At 48.9% G+C, this 13446-nt stretch overlaps 1 protein-coding gene across 9 annotated transcripts in view; it reads right to left on the minus strand.

The window, feature by feature from the left end:
* The window catches only part of EFCAB6 (EF-hand calcium binding domain 6), a 244502-nt gene that overhangs the window by 38563 nt on the left and 192493 nt on the right, over window positions 1-13446 (minus strand). For all 9 annotated transcript variants that reach the window (XM_049626480.1, XM_049626482.1, XM_049626481.1 and 6 more), the window contains 3 exons: window positions 13207-13362; window positions 6682-6874; window positions 3208-3399 (listed from right to left, as the gene is read on the minus strand). In XM_049626480.1, the coding sequence (XP_049482437.1) occupies window positions 3208-3399; window positions 6682-6874; window positions 13207-13362 (541 nt within the window). The remainder of the gene's footprint in view (window positions 1-3207; window positions 3400-6681; window positions 6875-13206; window positions 13363-13446) is intronic.

Here is a 13446-nt window from a genome sequence, read left to right on the forward strand (position 1 = left end):
ATGTTAACAGTGGTTGTCCCTAGGGATAACTTTAATTCTCTCCTTCAAAATTACCAGAATATTCCAGATCGTGTAAAGTGGGCATAAATGACTTCTACAGATATTAGCTTAGGCCACATCAAATTGTCAGCATTCGGTCACTTCTGGCTCTAAAAACGGCGATTTCATGTGATTCCACCCAATAGAAAAAGTTACTTCAAAAAGCACGGGGCTGCTCTCGAGACCAATAAAAATATTCCTATCTTTTGACTTCAGTTATTTATTTCTTTGGATTCTTTTCTCTAGGAAAGAATCCAAAATGCAGATACAGATTTACATATGAAGTGTTCATGGCGGAGTAACTTACAACGGCAAAAGCTGGAAAAAAAATCGAGACGCTTAAAAAGCGGGGAGGAGATGGAGTGCTACAAAGGCGTTTTGGCCCATGTTTGGAAAACCTTCCAGCGACGTGGTGCAGTTTAACCTGAAGGAGAAAAGAAGCAAGATCCACGATCACATAGCCAGTGTCACCTCCATTCTGTAAAACAAGGGAGCATATCTGCACACTGTGCTCACGGCAGCATTATTCGTAACCGCTAAGACGTGGAAGCAACCACCGATAGATGAACAGATAAGCAAAACCTGGCGTATCCCTACGGTGGACTATTATTTAGACTGAAAAAGGAAGGACATTCGGACACAGGCTACAACATGCACGAACCTCGAGGACACTATGCTGAGCCGAAATAAGCTAGCCGCAGAAAGATAAAGGCCGTACGGTTCCACTTCCACGAGCGGTCAAGATCACAGCGACGCAAAGCGGAGCGGTGGTCACCAAGGGCTGGGGCGAAGGGGTTGGGGGGGTTAATTAGTGTCTAGTTTCGGTTTTGCAAGATGAAAAGAGTTCTGGAGGGGGTGGTGGTGATGGTTGCACAGCCGTGTGTACGGCTCTTAATACCACGCAACTGTGCACGTAACAACGATTAAGATGGTAAGTTTTACGGTAAGAGTGTTTTGTCACAATAAAAGGACTAGGGAAAAGATGCATTAAGAAGAGGGCAGGGGGAAAGATCTCCAAGGCAGTGTGGCACATCGAGAGAATGTCTGCTCCAGAGCTGAACCTGCCTGGTCTCCTCTGCTAGTTGACCTGGCGGGAGTCTGACTCCCGGAGAGCTTCACTGCGGTAAGAGCCTGGTGAGACCGTGTGGGGAGAACGGCCCAGCACACGGCGGGGGTTGCTCTCGCCAACACGGCATCAGCATGGGGTTTCGAGCCCCGTTTTCTTTTTCGCACTTTCCTGGATCTGCCAGGATTCCCACAGTGAATATCTAAAGTCAGGGGAAAAAAGTGCACTCGTTAAAAATAGTGAGCATCACCATAAACAGAGACAGAAGACGAGTCACAGGCCAGGAGGAGGTATTTGCTGCTCACGTACCAGCAAAGGACAGGAACCCTTCTCAGATAATGAAACCTGAATGGCTCATAACACAAGAAAACGCGCAGGCTTACTGATATTCAGATGGGCAGGAATGAAAACATCTGCCAATACCCAGGACTCCTGGAGACCTGGAGCGTTCGCAGCTCTCACCCAAGGCTGGTGGGAGCGTGCACTGATCAGTGCAGCCACAGCGGCGGCCCCTGGGATGCTGCCCATGCACGTGCCCTCCCATCCCACGCAGGGTAACTCCGAGTGTCACGAGGGGACCGACGCAGGAGGCTGGCTGGTGCTCTGCTTGTAATGGAGAGAACTGTAAACGGCCTACACGGTCATTAGCGGGAGGCTCATAACCGAACAGGGTGCGTCCATTTAACAGAATGTATTCGCTTGATGGATTCATTTTATGGCAGCCTAATAAGGGAAAGCACTAAGACCAAAGGGATAACACGGCTAAGTCCTGAACGCGTGAGAGCAAACAAAAAAAAAGTAAGCGCAGAACACAGTATTCGATGGAGTACCACCGGCATGCAGTTTGAAAACGTGCAACCCGGCAGCATCCATTGTTTAGGGATGTCCGTCTAAACGGCAACGAGGAAAGAAGTCACAGCCCACACGGGAGACACGGCACAGCATCGAGGGGCCTGGAGCTGGGAGAGACCTCTTGCTCACAGACCGGCTCTGCCACCTGCCATCAGGGGGGCTGTGCGCAAATTAATGTCTCTGTGCCCTAGGGTCCCCATCTATAAAAAGGGACATTAATAGCACATGCCAAGTATTGGTATTAAAGGACTGGGCGGGTTCATGTACGTAAAGGACCAGGAAGAGTGGCCCTCGGAAGGCACTGTGTAGCGTTTGCTGTTGTTAGCATCACAAAGAACCTCAGACCTTAAAAATGTTCACGCTGTCTGCTCGAGTATGTGAATGTCCAAGGATCCGTCCTGGATCAGTGATCAAGGATTTGTGAACGTAGGTGTTCGTCACACATAAGAGCATATGCCATTGGAAATGACGTAGGTATCCAGCTGCAGAGGGACAGTTCAATATACGGCAGGACAGGCCCCCTGTGATTTGACCGCACGGAACGGCGATCAGAGAAATCCGTGTTGGCTGAAACCGGACTGTGATTGTTGCTAACGATTCGGGTCCATTTCCGGTTAGAGATCAAGAAACAGCCTCAGGGTAAATACCTGGTGCGGCCAGAAATGCAGTCTGGGGGGGAGGAGCGAGAGCCCTGCAGTCAGTCACACACCCTCCTCCCGGGAGCCCTCCCTGACTTTCCCAGCAATCTCTCCTCCTGCTGATCATGTCTCTGTTAAAGCCCACCCTCTCCACGCTCATCTCCAGCCCAGATTTGGCTGATACACGCCCCAGGGACCGGCACATAGGGTGTCCTCAACAAACATCTCCCAAGTGAGACCCGGTTCCCTCACTTCCGCCTCCGGGCCCGACACACTGTGGGCCTCACTTCTGTGGACACCAGGTCATCTTCAGGGATCTAAGATTCCGGAGAATTCTGAAGCAACCAGACAAAAGCAAGCTCCCAAGGTTCTTTGAAAACAAAACAAAAGAAAACCAAAACAAAACAAAATAAAAAGGTTTTCAATAAAGTATACACACTTACCTTTTAACACTCTATGTAGAATTTATACCAAATTTTCATTCGGAGTTAGCTAATTACATGAGGCGATCGCCCTTTTACCTGATGTGATTTTAATCAATTACCCATTTGGCAAAAACTACTTTTAACCCGGTTTCAAAGAGAGGTGCTCAGGTAATGCCAACCTCCTTACCTCTTCGGAGAAAGAGTTGAAGTTCTGGAGAAAATATTTCCAATTTATATGGGGGCTTAGATGAATTTTCAGTTTTCTCAAAAAATAATGATACTGGTTATCTGTGAGTTTGTGACAGAAATCCTTAAGAACTTGTCCAAAATCTGAAGCCTTTACAAACCCAGTGTCCTCTTTATCCAATGCAGAAAATGCCTACAAAGAGAGAGAGAGAGAGAGAGAGAGAGAGAGAGAGAGAGAGAGAGAGAAGGCAGATGTTACCATCCAGTGAATATTTAAAAAATATTTTTTTTATGTATTACTTTTCTGACTGTGAGCGAAGTCAAGTGTATTTGAGTCCTCCATAAATCCTACCTTACTGATCAAAGGCACCATGACTAAAACACTGAGACAGGTAAAGGAAGCATGGGCCTGGTGTAAGAGCTTCTGTGCTGCAGGGAAGGGTCGCTTCACTGGCCTCCCACCGTGTGGCTATGGAGAGGCAGGGGAGCGAGGAGCCCTGGCCCCTTTCCCATAGGGCTTTGAAGCCACCCGAGCTCCAAGGAGGCCTGTTTGGCAGAGGAGGAGAGAGGCTCTGGGGGGGGGGAAACATGCCCAAAGTGACTGTCACAGGGGGTTCAGATGAAATCCTGCCACAGTAGGGGTGGGGCGGGGGTCCCAAGGTGCAGCCTGATTGAGAAGTGGCCGGGAGGGGCAGTTAAGGGACCGCCCCATCCCCACTCCCACCCTGAGGCTTCTACTGGGAGGCTGCTGCCCTTTCCTCGACCCAGGGCCAGTGCCTGTGTGGCCTCGGCTCATGGGTGGATCCCCGTGGCCACGAGCCGGTGTTGGAGGGGCGGGGGTGGGGGGCGGCCAGGGCCAGCCCAGCCGTACTCCAGTCAAACTGAAAAAGTGCAAAAACGTGCTATAAAAAGAAAGCACATTTTTTTTCCATCTGTCGGAACAAAATCATTCATTTTTATTGCACTAGGAAATCTGTATCAAGTGGTGGGTTAGGATTTTTTTTTTTTTTTTTTTTAAAGTGAGAATTGAATGTGCGTGCAGACCCCAAACCACATTCCCTGCTGGTTAATTCTCATTCAGGGCTAATTAAGCCCATCCCATCCGTCCATGGGGGTGGTGATATGTGTGCAACCAAATTAACCTTAAAATACCGTCGAGCGTCAAGTTTTTATTTAGCGTGTGGTAACGGGACAAAGCCGTGGGTGGTGGAAAAACCCGGGACACCCCCCTCCGCCCCACCTCTGCTCAGAAGTGGACTTTGAATTCCACCTCTGCTTTCCTACCATGAGATCTTAACCTCCATGACCTTAGCTTCTGTGGTAGGAAAAGATGGACTTTGCAACTCACACTGTTGTTTTACTATGGCCCGAAAACAGCTGTACGTGTACTGGACACATAGTTGATCTCAACAAATGTGGAGGATGACCATAAAAATGAGCCCAGTCAGCTGAGCATCTGTGTTACGAGGACGTTAGAAGGCAGTGCGCTGAGGGCGCCTGGGTGGCTCAGTCCGTTAAGCGTCCGACTTCGGCTCAGGTCATGATCTCGCGGTTCGTGAGTTCGAGCTCCAGGTCGGGCTCTGTGCTGACAGCTCGGAGCCTGGAACCTGCTTCGGATTCTGTGTCTCCTCTCTCTCTGCCCCACCCCCTGCTTGCACCCTGTCTCTGTCTCTACCTCTCAAAAATAAATAAACATTAACCAAAAGACAGAAGGCAGTGTGCTGGGCAATCTATAAACTCTATAGAAATATAAGTCATCGTGATGTCGTTTCAGAAACAAGATGCATCTGAGACACATCTCCAGTGATATGCAAAGACGCACAAACGTGCCCGGTATCCTCGCTGATGGCTGTCCTCAGACCTCGCCATTCCTTCTGTGCCTCGCTGCCCCAGATGCCCTCTCTCCCTTCCATCTGCCGCTCTCTTGGCCCGACCTCACTCTCTTGCTTAAAACATCACTGCCTAAGGAGTGTTTCTCAGAGGTGAGAATCATGGTTCCCCCTAGAGGTTCCACGAACCTCAGTTTGAGAAACATCCTGATGGATGTTAATAGTGCCACTTTACGTCAGAAAGAGGCAAAACCATCCTGCAAATGGACTTGTTTGGTCTGGAGAGTGCTTTAAAAACCTGAAATATGTCCTGACATTTAGAAACCAGGAGGTTTCAGAGCGTCTCATGGAAAATGGAAAGCTCTAGCAAAGTGGGGCCAGTTTTCAGCTCAGCAACAGTCGGCTGAGACTGAGGAGAAGCTGTCCTTTCAACAGGGCTGGGTCTCCAGCCTGCTGCGGCCACTGCCTGGGCCCCTTCATCGTCTCTATGACCCTCATCCCGGTGGACATCCGTGTTCGCAATGCTCATGGGGTGACCGCTGGGCCCAGCGCCATCTCACACACGGGCACTGGAAGGTGCGTAGAAGATGGCCTGTGTGCTTTCCAGATGACCCACGTGTTCAGACTAATTTTTATCTTTGCAGAATCATTAAAATAAAGACATAAAAATCTTAAATCCTCACAGAGAACTCCTAGATGTGAAAAATGTCTGCTCACCAGCACAAAGGTCAAGTTGGCTGACATTCTAGAACTTTCACAGGCTGGCTGCGTGGCACTTGCCTTTCTCCTTCTCTCTAGTCCCTTATGCTTGGACCCCAGAGCCCACCTTGCCGCCATACCCTAGGGGATTATTCACTCGGGGGATTTAGTGAGCATGGTCCTAGGTTTTTGACAGTGTCTGAAGGACAGTCTTGTTCTGATTGTCTCCAGCATGGCCCCGGCTGCTTTGAACCTTTGATCTCATTAAACCGCGAGGCCTGCCCTCTGCACACAGCATTTTCTCTTCTTGCTGCTGCTGTAGGGGAAATGGAGGTATGGACCAGTCTCGGGGACCGCCACCCCACCACGGGCACGGCCACAGCACTGTTTTCCAAGGACTCCAGCACGGGCCACAGCATCATCCCTACATGCTCTGCAGTGTCATACAGATGTCAGCGGTCAAGTATCTGTCACTGTACTTGGGGGGGCACCTTGCACGTCGCCTGGCTCCCGGTGTCCTTCCCGATGAGTCTTTGTGCCACAGCCGGGCCCCGGGCAACCTCTCCAAGGCCACCTGGTGCTATGGGCCCGGTGCTCACGGGACACACTGGGCCTGCTCTCCCCTCGGGACCTCTGTGCTCTGCCCTCTCTGTCCAGAGCCCCTTGCCCTTGCAGACACAGCACCTGCTAAACACTGAGCACTCCTACCCCAGAGAGCACACACTGGGCACAATCCTGGCAGCTCCTTGCAGAGCAAACACGGGTACACATGCGCTCAAAGGCACAAGCTGATCTTGCCTGACCCATCTGAGTTCTGACACCCCACGAGAGTGAAGAGAGGGGCGGGGGGCCGGGAGGAGGGGAGGGCTGACAGCAGCTCTTCGTGAATTCACATGAGCACCGGGACCTCGGTTTCTAAAGTAAAACTGCGTTTCGCTCTGTCATACCGTTGACAAAGCCGCATTGGAGGAGTCGACCACTTCCTGGATACTCTTCACAACCTCCGCCGGGTCTAGTGTCGCAAAACTGAGGGGCACGCCCTCTTTTTCTTTTGGCGGAGGTCTTGTTGGCTTGCTGTTCTCCACCGCCTTCAAGAAGTCAAGGTAATTGAAGGAGTTATCGTGCCAGCTGATTCCCCAACTTGTCCCCAAAGAAAGAAAGGAATATATTAATTACAAAAAGCAACCCCACCGCTTATTCATTCAACAAAGAGCTGCTGAGCACAGAACAGTGTGCAGAACAGGAATAACGTTAGGACGCTGTGCTCTGGCCCGCAGGTGCTCACCTGTCAGTTAGCTATGAGAGCAGACGGGCACACACCGATACTGCAATATGAGCGAGGTGAGGGCTGCGGGGGCCACAGACTTAAAGCCTGGACCGCGGGGCTCACAGCTTTGGACAGCAGAAGAAGGGAAAAGGAGGCCCAGCTTAGGAACCTGATGCACTGACTGGGGCAAACAAAGATGCCTCCGCAGAGACGAGGGGGGGCAGGGCAGTGTTATGGGAAGATACACCCGACAGTGGCATCAGGGGCGGTCAGGAAATAAGACTGGAGGGTGTGCGGGCTCAGGGCTGTGGTCATCGAGACCTCGGCTCATGAGGGCTGGACTGAGAAACGGTTGGGGGAGGTGGAAAAAAAGAGAAACATGTCAAACAAAGGCAGTGGAAAGGGCAAGAGGAACTGAGTAAAATGTATGTCAAGTTCTTTTTCAAGACTGGTCGGAACTGAGTGGTCAAGCTGAAAGCATTCAGAGGACAGTTTCACAAAACCTACACAGCTTAGTATTTTCTCAGATAGAAATTCTGAGCGCATGTCTCAATGAGGACAGCCATGTGGAGACTCCTCCCTGCCCTCCACTCTGACACAGAAGAAAATACCTTTACATTCGAGAAGAAAATACGGCGACAGAAAATCCCAAAGTTTCATGAGAACATAGATCCTATTTAAAGATGTAAACTGATGCAAAATAAAGTTTAATTGCATTCAAAGTTCACATTTTTTGGTCACTTTAATTCTCTGGGGAATACTGGCACTTTAACACCTAAGCTTTCTTTCCGTGGGATGGAGTCCACGTCAGAGAAGAACAGTGTGGAATGTTGGTAAGCCAGAGAGAGAAGTTTCTAGTGACTCAGATATCTGCTTCTAAAGAAAATGAGCCAAGAGCTGTGCTTTTCCAACCCACAGCTGCAGAGCGGCCTTCCACAGGCCCCGTGTCGCTGGCTCCTATGATGGAGACATGGGGGAAAAGGCTAATCAACTCTATTTCATCAGCAGGATAAATTGCCAACTTGGTATTAAAATTTAGTAATAAAATCAAATGCATATGCTAATCGCAGTATTATTTAGAAAAGTCTATTTTGGATCTAGAAATGAATAATCTACATATAATTACAAATAACAGAGATGTTTATCATCAAGAGGTCTTTGAGAAGAAACAAGCAATTGAGCGATGGATCCTTATTAAGGTTTCCATTTGTAAAAAAAAAGTTGATCACCCCCATTGAAAGGTGGACTACAGAAATTCCACAGTCTTTTTGTTGTTATTTATAAAAGTACCAAGCCTAACTATATTTTAACAAGATTCTCTTACAATCATTTAGTTAATTATTTATCTGGTGCCGTTTTCTATGATTTATTCATTGAATGCATATGAATTCTTGTTCAGCTGGAAATACATTTAGTGAGAGGAGATCCTGTTTAAGGAAGAAGAGAACGTATAGGCATATTTGAGGATGAAATGATTCTTCTTCCGTTACACACGCACACACACACACACACACACACACACACACACTGCATTGAACTTCTCTAAGCTCAAACACAATTGAGTAATGGTTTCAACATTTTAAGAAAAAATTATTTTCTCCTTAGGATTCTATGCTCAGACAGGCCAGCAATCTGTGTGAAGGAGATTAAATAACTTTTTTCAGACAAAGAACTCAGAAAATTTATTTCTTGTCTGCCCTTTCTTAGAAAGTTACTTCAGGAAGTACTCCAACAAAACAAGGATGGAAATCAAGAAATAAAAAGGGGGGGGGGCGCCTGGGTGGCTCAGTGGGTTAAGCGTCTGACTTCAGCTCGGGTCATGATCTCGTGATTCGTGAGTTTGAGCCTCACGTTGGGCTGTATGCTGACAGCTCAGAGCCTGGAGCCTGCTTCGGATTCTGTGTCTCCCTCTCTCTCTGCCCCTCCCCTTCTCAAGCCCTGTCTGTCTGTCTCTCTCTCAAAAATAAGGAAACATTTTAAATAAATAAACAAATAAATAAATAAATAAATAAATAAATAAATAAATAAAAGGGTATGTGATACAGGAAACGGGAATGGGATCCAACCTTGCTGGGGAATGGTAGGGACAGACCTGGGACAGGACAATGTGGGGGCCCGGCTCCAGAGTGGAGGGTACCAAGGAACACCTGGGAGAGCTGTAAGTGGGGTGGAGTGTTGGGGAAAGCGGAAGGGTGACAATGTTCAATTTTAACTGAGCCCCGGGTTCCTAGAAAACAGCTCATCACGTTCCTGGAAACAGCTTACACAAAGAACCACCTTCCCCCATGTGACCTAGAAAAGACGCATGGGTACCCAGGTTTGCCTACAACAAGGTGGACACAGAGGCTCAGGGATGGTGCCGTCGGGAGCAAAGCTAGTTTTCGTTCATGCTGTGGGCACTGAACACATAATCATAATTGTGAAATGCTGGTCAACGGTTTTTGAGTTTTAGAATCAACCTGTGAACCAAGCACAGAAGGCCTGGTTGTGGCTGCAGGATAGAAGGTTAAGTTGAACTTCCTTTTCCCCAAATTAAGACCGCACCTGACAAAAGACGGGACATGGAAGAATCAGAGAGGGACAGTGGTAGAAAGAGGAGGGGAGGCTGGCACGCGCAGAAACGGGAGGTGTCGCTCTGTCCTGACAGTAAGAAAAAAGCCCAACAGACTGAAAGCCAACAGCTTTCCTTTGTCCCCCAAGAGAACTGAGGTCACAGGGCAAAACGTCTCCCCCAAATCTGGAGGGATCCGGGCAAATACAGAGAATTACAGCTAAGATCTGCTTTCCTAGACTGAAAGCCTTTGGAGCCGGAAGCCAGAAGGAACACTTAAAAGACACCACGGAAAACCGGTCGGGGCCGTGAATGGACTGTGTGCGGGCAAGAGACTCACGGGGGCCCCTCTCCAGCTAGAGGTAGGCATCAACGTGGGGTTAAAAACAGAAGGACCAGATGCTCCCCATCCCTCATCCTCAGGGAAACGCAAATCAAAACCACCATGGGATGTCACCTCACACCCGTCAGCACGGCTAAAATCAGTAACACAGGAAACCACAGGTGTCAGCGAGGACACGGAGAAAAGGGAACCCTCGGGCACTGTTGGTGGGAGCGCACGTTGGTGCCGCCACTGTGGAAACTAGCATGGAGCTTCCTCAAAAAGTTACCAATAGACCCAGCCCACCATACGGTAGCCGCACTGGGTATTTACCCCCAAGGTACAAAGACACGCATTCGGTGGGATCCATGCACACGGATGTTCATAGCAGCGTTATCGACAAGAGCCAAATTATGGCAGCAGCCCAAGTGCCCGTCAACAGGCGAATGGATAAAGGACAGGTGGTGCGTGCGCACAATGGAATATTACTCAGCCGTCACAGAGAATGAAATCTCGCCACTGGCAAAGACATGGATGGAACTAGAGACCACAATGCTAAGTGACAGGAGGCAGAGAGAGAAAGACAAATGCCGTATGATTTCACTCATAAGTGGAATTTAGGAAACAAGACAAACGAGCAGAGGGAAAAAAAAAAAAGACAAAACAAACCAAGAAACAAACTCTGAACTATGGAGAACACAATGCTGGTTACCAGAGGGGAGCTGGAGGGGGGATGGGGGATACTTACCGTGATGAACAAAATAAAGAGAAGGAAAAAAAGAAAACAATTACGTCACATAAAAAGGAAAAGGAAACCAGAAGGACTGGTTAAAAGTGTGTGCAGGGAGCACTTGGGCCCCATGTCCCTCCCCAAATTCCAAGCGTCTGGGTACCTGTGCCCCTCCCCCAGCACTCGCAAGGGGGGGCTCTAGAATTCGTGCTCCCTGGAGTCAGTGTTTCTCAACTGAAAAGCGTGCGTCCCTAGTGCAAGATAGGGAGGGTTCTTAATGCAAAGAGGGATTAAGCGGAAGTTTACATCCTGATTGTACTAAATAGTTTTCTATGGCTCTGCAACAAAACACCAGAGAGTAGCGGGTGGCTCAAAGCATCACACATTTCTTTTCTTATGGTTCTGGACACCAGAAGTCAGAAATCGGTTTTATTGGACCAAGATCAAGGTGTCGGCAGGGCCGTGTTCCCTCCAGAGGCTATGGGAGAATCTGTTCTGCACCTCCAGCCTCTGGTGGCTGCTGGAGATCCTTGGCTGGTGGCCACGCTATGCCGATTTCTCCCCCTGTGCTCACCTCTGGGCGAAGTTCTCCCCCTGTGCTCATGTCTGGGTGACGCCTCTCCCTGACTCACTTTCATAAGGACACTGGTGATCTGAGGCCCACCCGGATGATCCAGGATCATCTCCCCACCTCAAGACCCCTAATCACACCTGCAAGGACTCATTTTCCGTCTCACGTCACATTCACAGGTTCTAGGAATTAGGATCGGGGTATCTTTGGGGGGCGTTATTCAGCCTATCACAACAACTGCTGAAACTTCCAGGCTTCTTCTCCCAATCAGCTCCCAGACTGCCGGCAGCAGGGGACCAGAGAATCTTCTCTGGTTGGGCTGCCAGATTTAGAAAAACAGACCAACGATAATCTAGGAGGGCACCCAGTTAAATTGGAATTTCAGACAAACAAAATAATTTTAACATAAATGTATCCCAAATATTGCATGGCTCATCCTTAAACTGAAAATATTATTGTTTCTCCAGAATTCAAATGTAACGGGGCATCCCTATATGTTACGTGTCAACGCCAGTCTCTGGGAAATCTGACCAGCACTGCCCCCCTCTCCAAATTTTAAAGATCCTGACACTGGGGGTCCTCCAAAGAAACCGCATGCCAGACTTCCCTGCCACAGTAGTCCACACTGAAAGTTCAAAGCAAAGTCAGTAAGTTCTACCCCTCTGCACGGAACTTCTAACCTGCTTCTTAGGACCTCACTCTTAATGTGGAGGCTTTTGAACAAGGAAACTAGTAGAAAAAAGCAACACGGAGGAGAGACTCCTCAGGCAAAGAAAACTTTAAAAAAAAAATCCATCGTTAACACCGTCAGAGAAATGAGATCACACATCCAGGACACGAGAACGTGATGCTCCAAAAGAGGAACACCCTGGGAACAAAGACAAGTTCTGGTCATTAGAAATATGGTTAAGTGTGATGGCAGAAACAAAAGTCCCAAAAGAAAGGGTTGAGAGTGAAATTGAAGAAATCTTCCGGACGGGGAAGCAGGAAGGAAAAGATGGAAGATGGAAAAGACTTTAAAATATAATGAAACATAAACTGTAACAAAAGGGGGAGGGGGCGCCTGGGTGGCTCAGTTGGTTGAGCGTCCAACTTCGGCTCAGGTCATGATCTCGCGCTTCCTGGGATCGAGCCCCGCGTTGGGCTCTGTGCTGACAGCGTGGAGGCTGCTTGGGATTCTCTCTCTCTGCCCCTCCCTGCTCACTCTTTCTCTCAAAGAAAATAAATAAACTTAAAGATGTATATAAGGAAACATCCTACGTGGTTGAATGTCCAATAAAAATAGGAGTTTCCCAAAGAACGGGAGAGGAAGTCAATGAAATCATCAAGAAACTTTCTCAGAATTAAAGGACATGACAAAGGCCATCCAGGAAGATGAGTGTGAACACTGTAGAAAAAGACTTTACAACCGGAGGTGAGTTGGGGGTTTAATTACTGATCGTAAGTACGCAGGAAACGAAGCAAACAGGAAAGAAAGAAAAGATAATTATTAATTCCGGGGAAAACAAAATGCTACGCAGGAGGGGAAAAGCGATCCGTGAAACAAGTCACGATGTTGCAAACCCCGAATACTGATCTACCCGAAACCGTGATGCAGCGGCACGGTGGCCCGTGGAGGGAAGTGTGTGTGGGTTCCACAGAGAGGCGGGGGGCGGAGTGGGTGAGGCGGTGGGTGCCGGTTAAACCCACAGCTTCCGGGTACGGAGTCAACAGACAGACACCGTCTAAAAGTTAAAAACCGGGAAGCAGCTATAGAAGCTTGTCACTTAGACATTCGACTCAAGGACCAGAAAGGATCAGTGAAGCTGTCAGACTTGTTGACTCCGGGCACGGGGAAATTCGGAGGTTGCATTCTCCTTGCGCTGGGGGTTGACTCAAGCCGCTTACAACGGAGCCACGGGGATGCCTGGGCGTCACCTCGGTGGCGAAAGGCTGTCGGAACGGGCAGGGAGGGAGAAGCGAAAGCAATGCGCCGGCCCGTTTTCCCGTCCCGTCTATGTGAGAGGCACAGTGAACCCAGTGGAAGAAAACCTGTTCAGAAGATCGGTCAGGTCCTCTTCCTTCAGGTAACAGCCGCATCCCCGCAACGCTTCCTGCATCTTGCTTACGGGTATGTAGCCACTTGGGGATGGATCGACTTTGGTGAGTGCTTTGCTGATATCTTGATAGTGGTCTTTAAGCTTGTCCCTGAAAGAGAATACGTTTGAGGCGTCCCCAAACCAGGAAAACAGATCATTTCTTTAAAGCAAGGGTTGGTGATTGTTCTAATGT

The sequence above is a fragment of the Panthera uncia genome, chromosome B4 (assembly GCF_023721935.1).
Source record: "Panthera uncia isolate 11264 chromosome B4, Puncia_PCG_1.0, whole genome shotgun sequence".
Classification (NCBI taxonomy): Eukaryota; Metazoa; Chordata; class Mammalia; order Carnivora; family Felidae; genus Panthera; species Panthera uncia.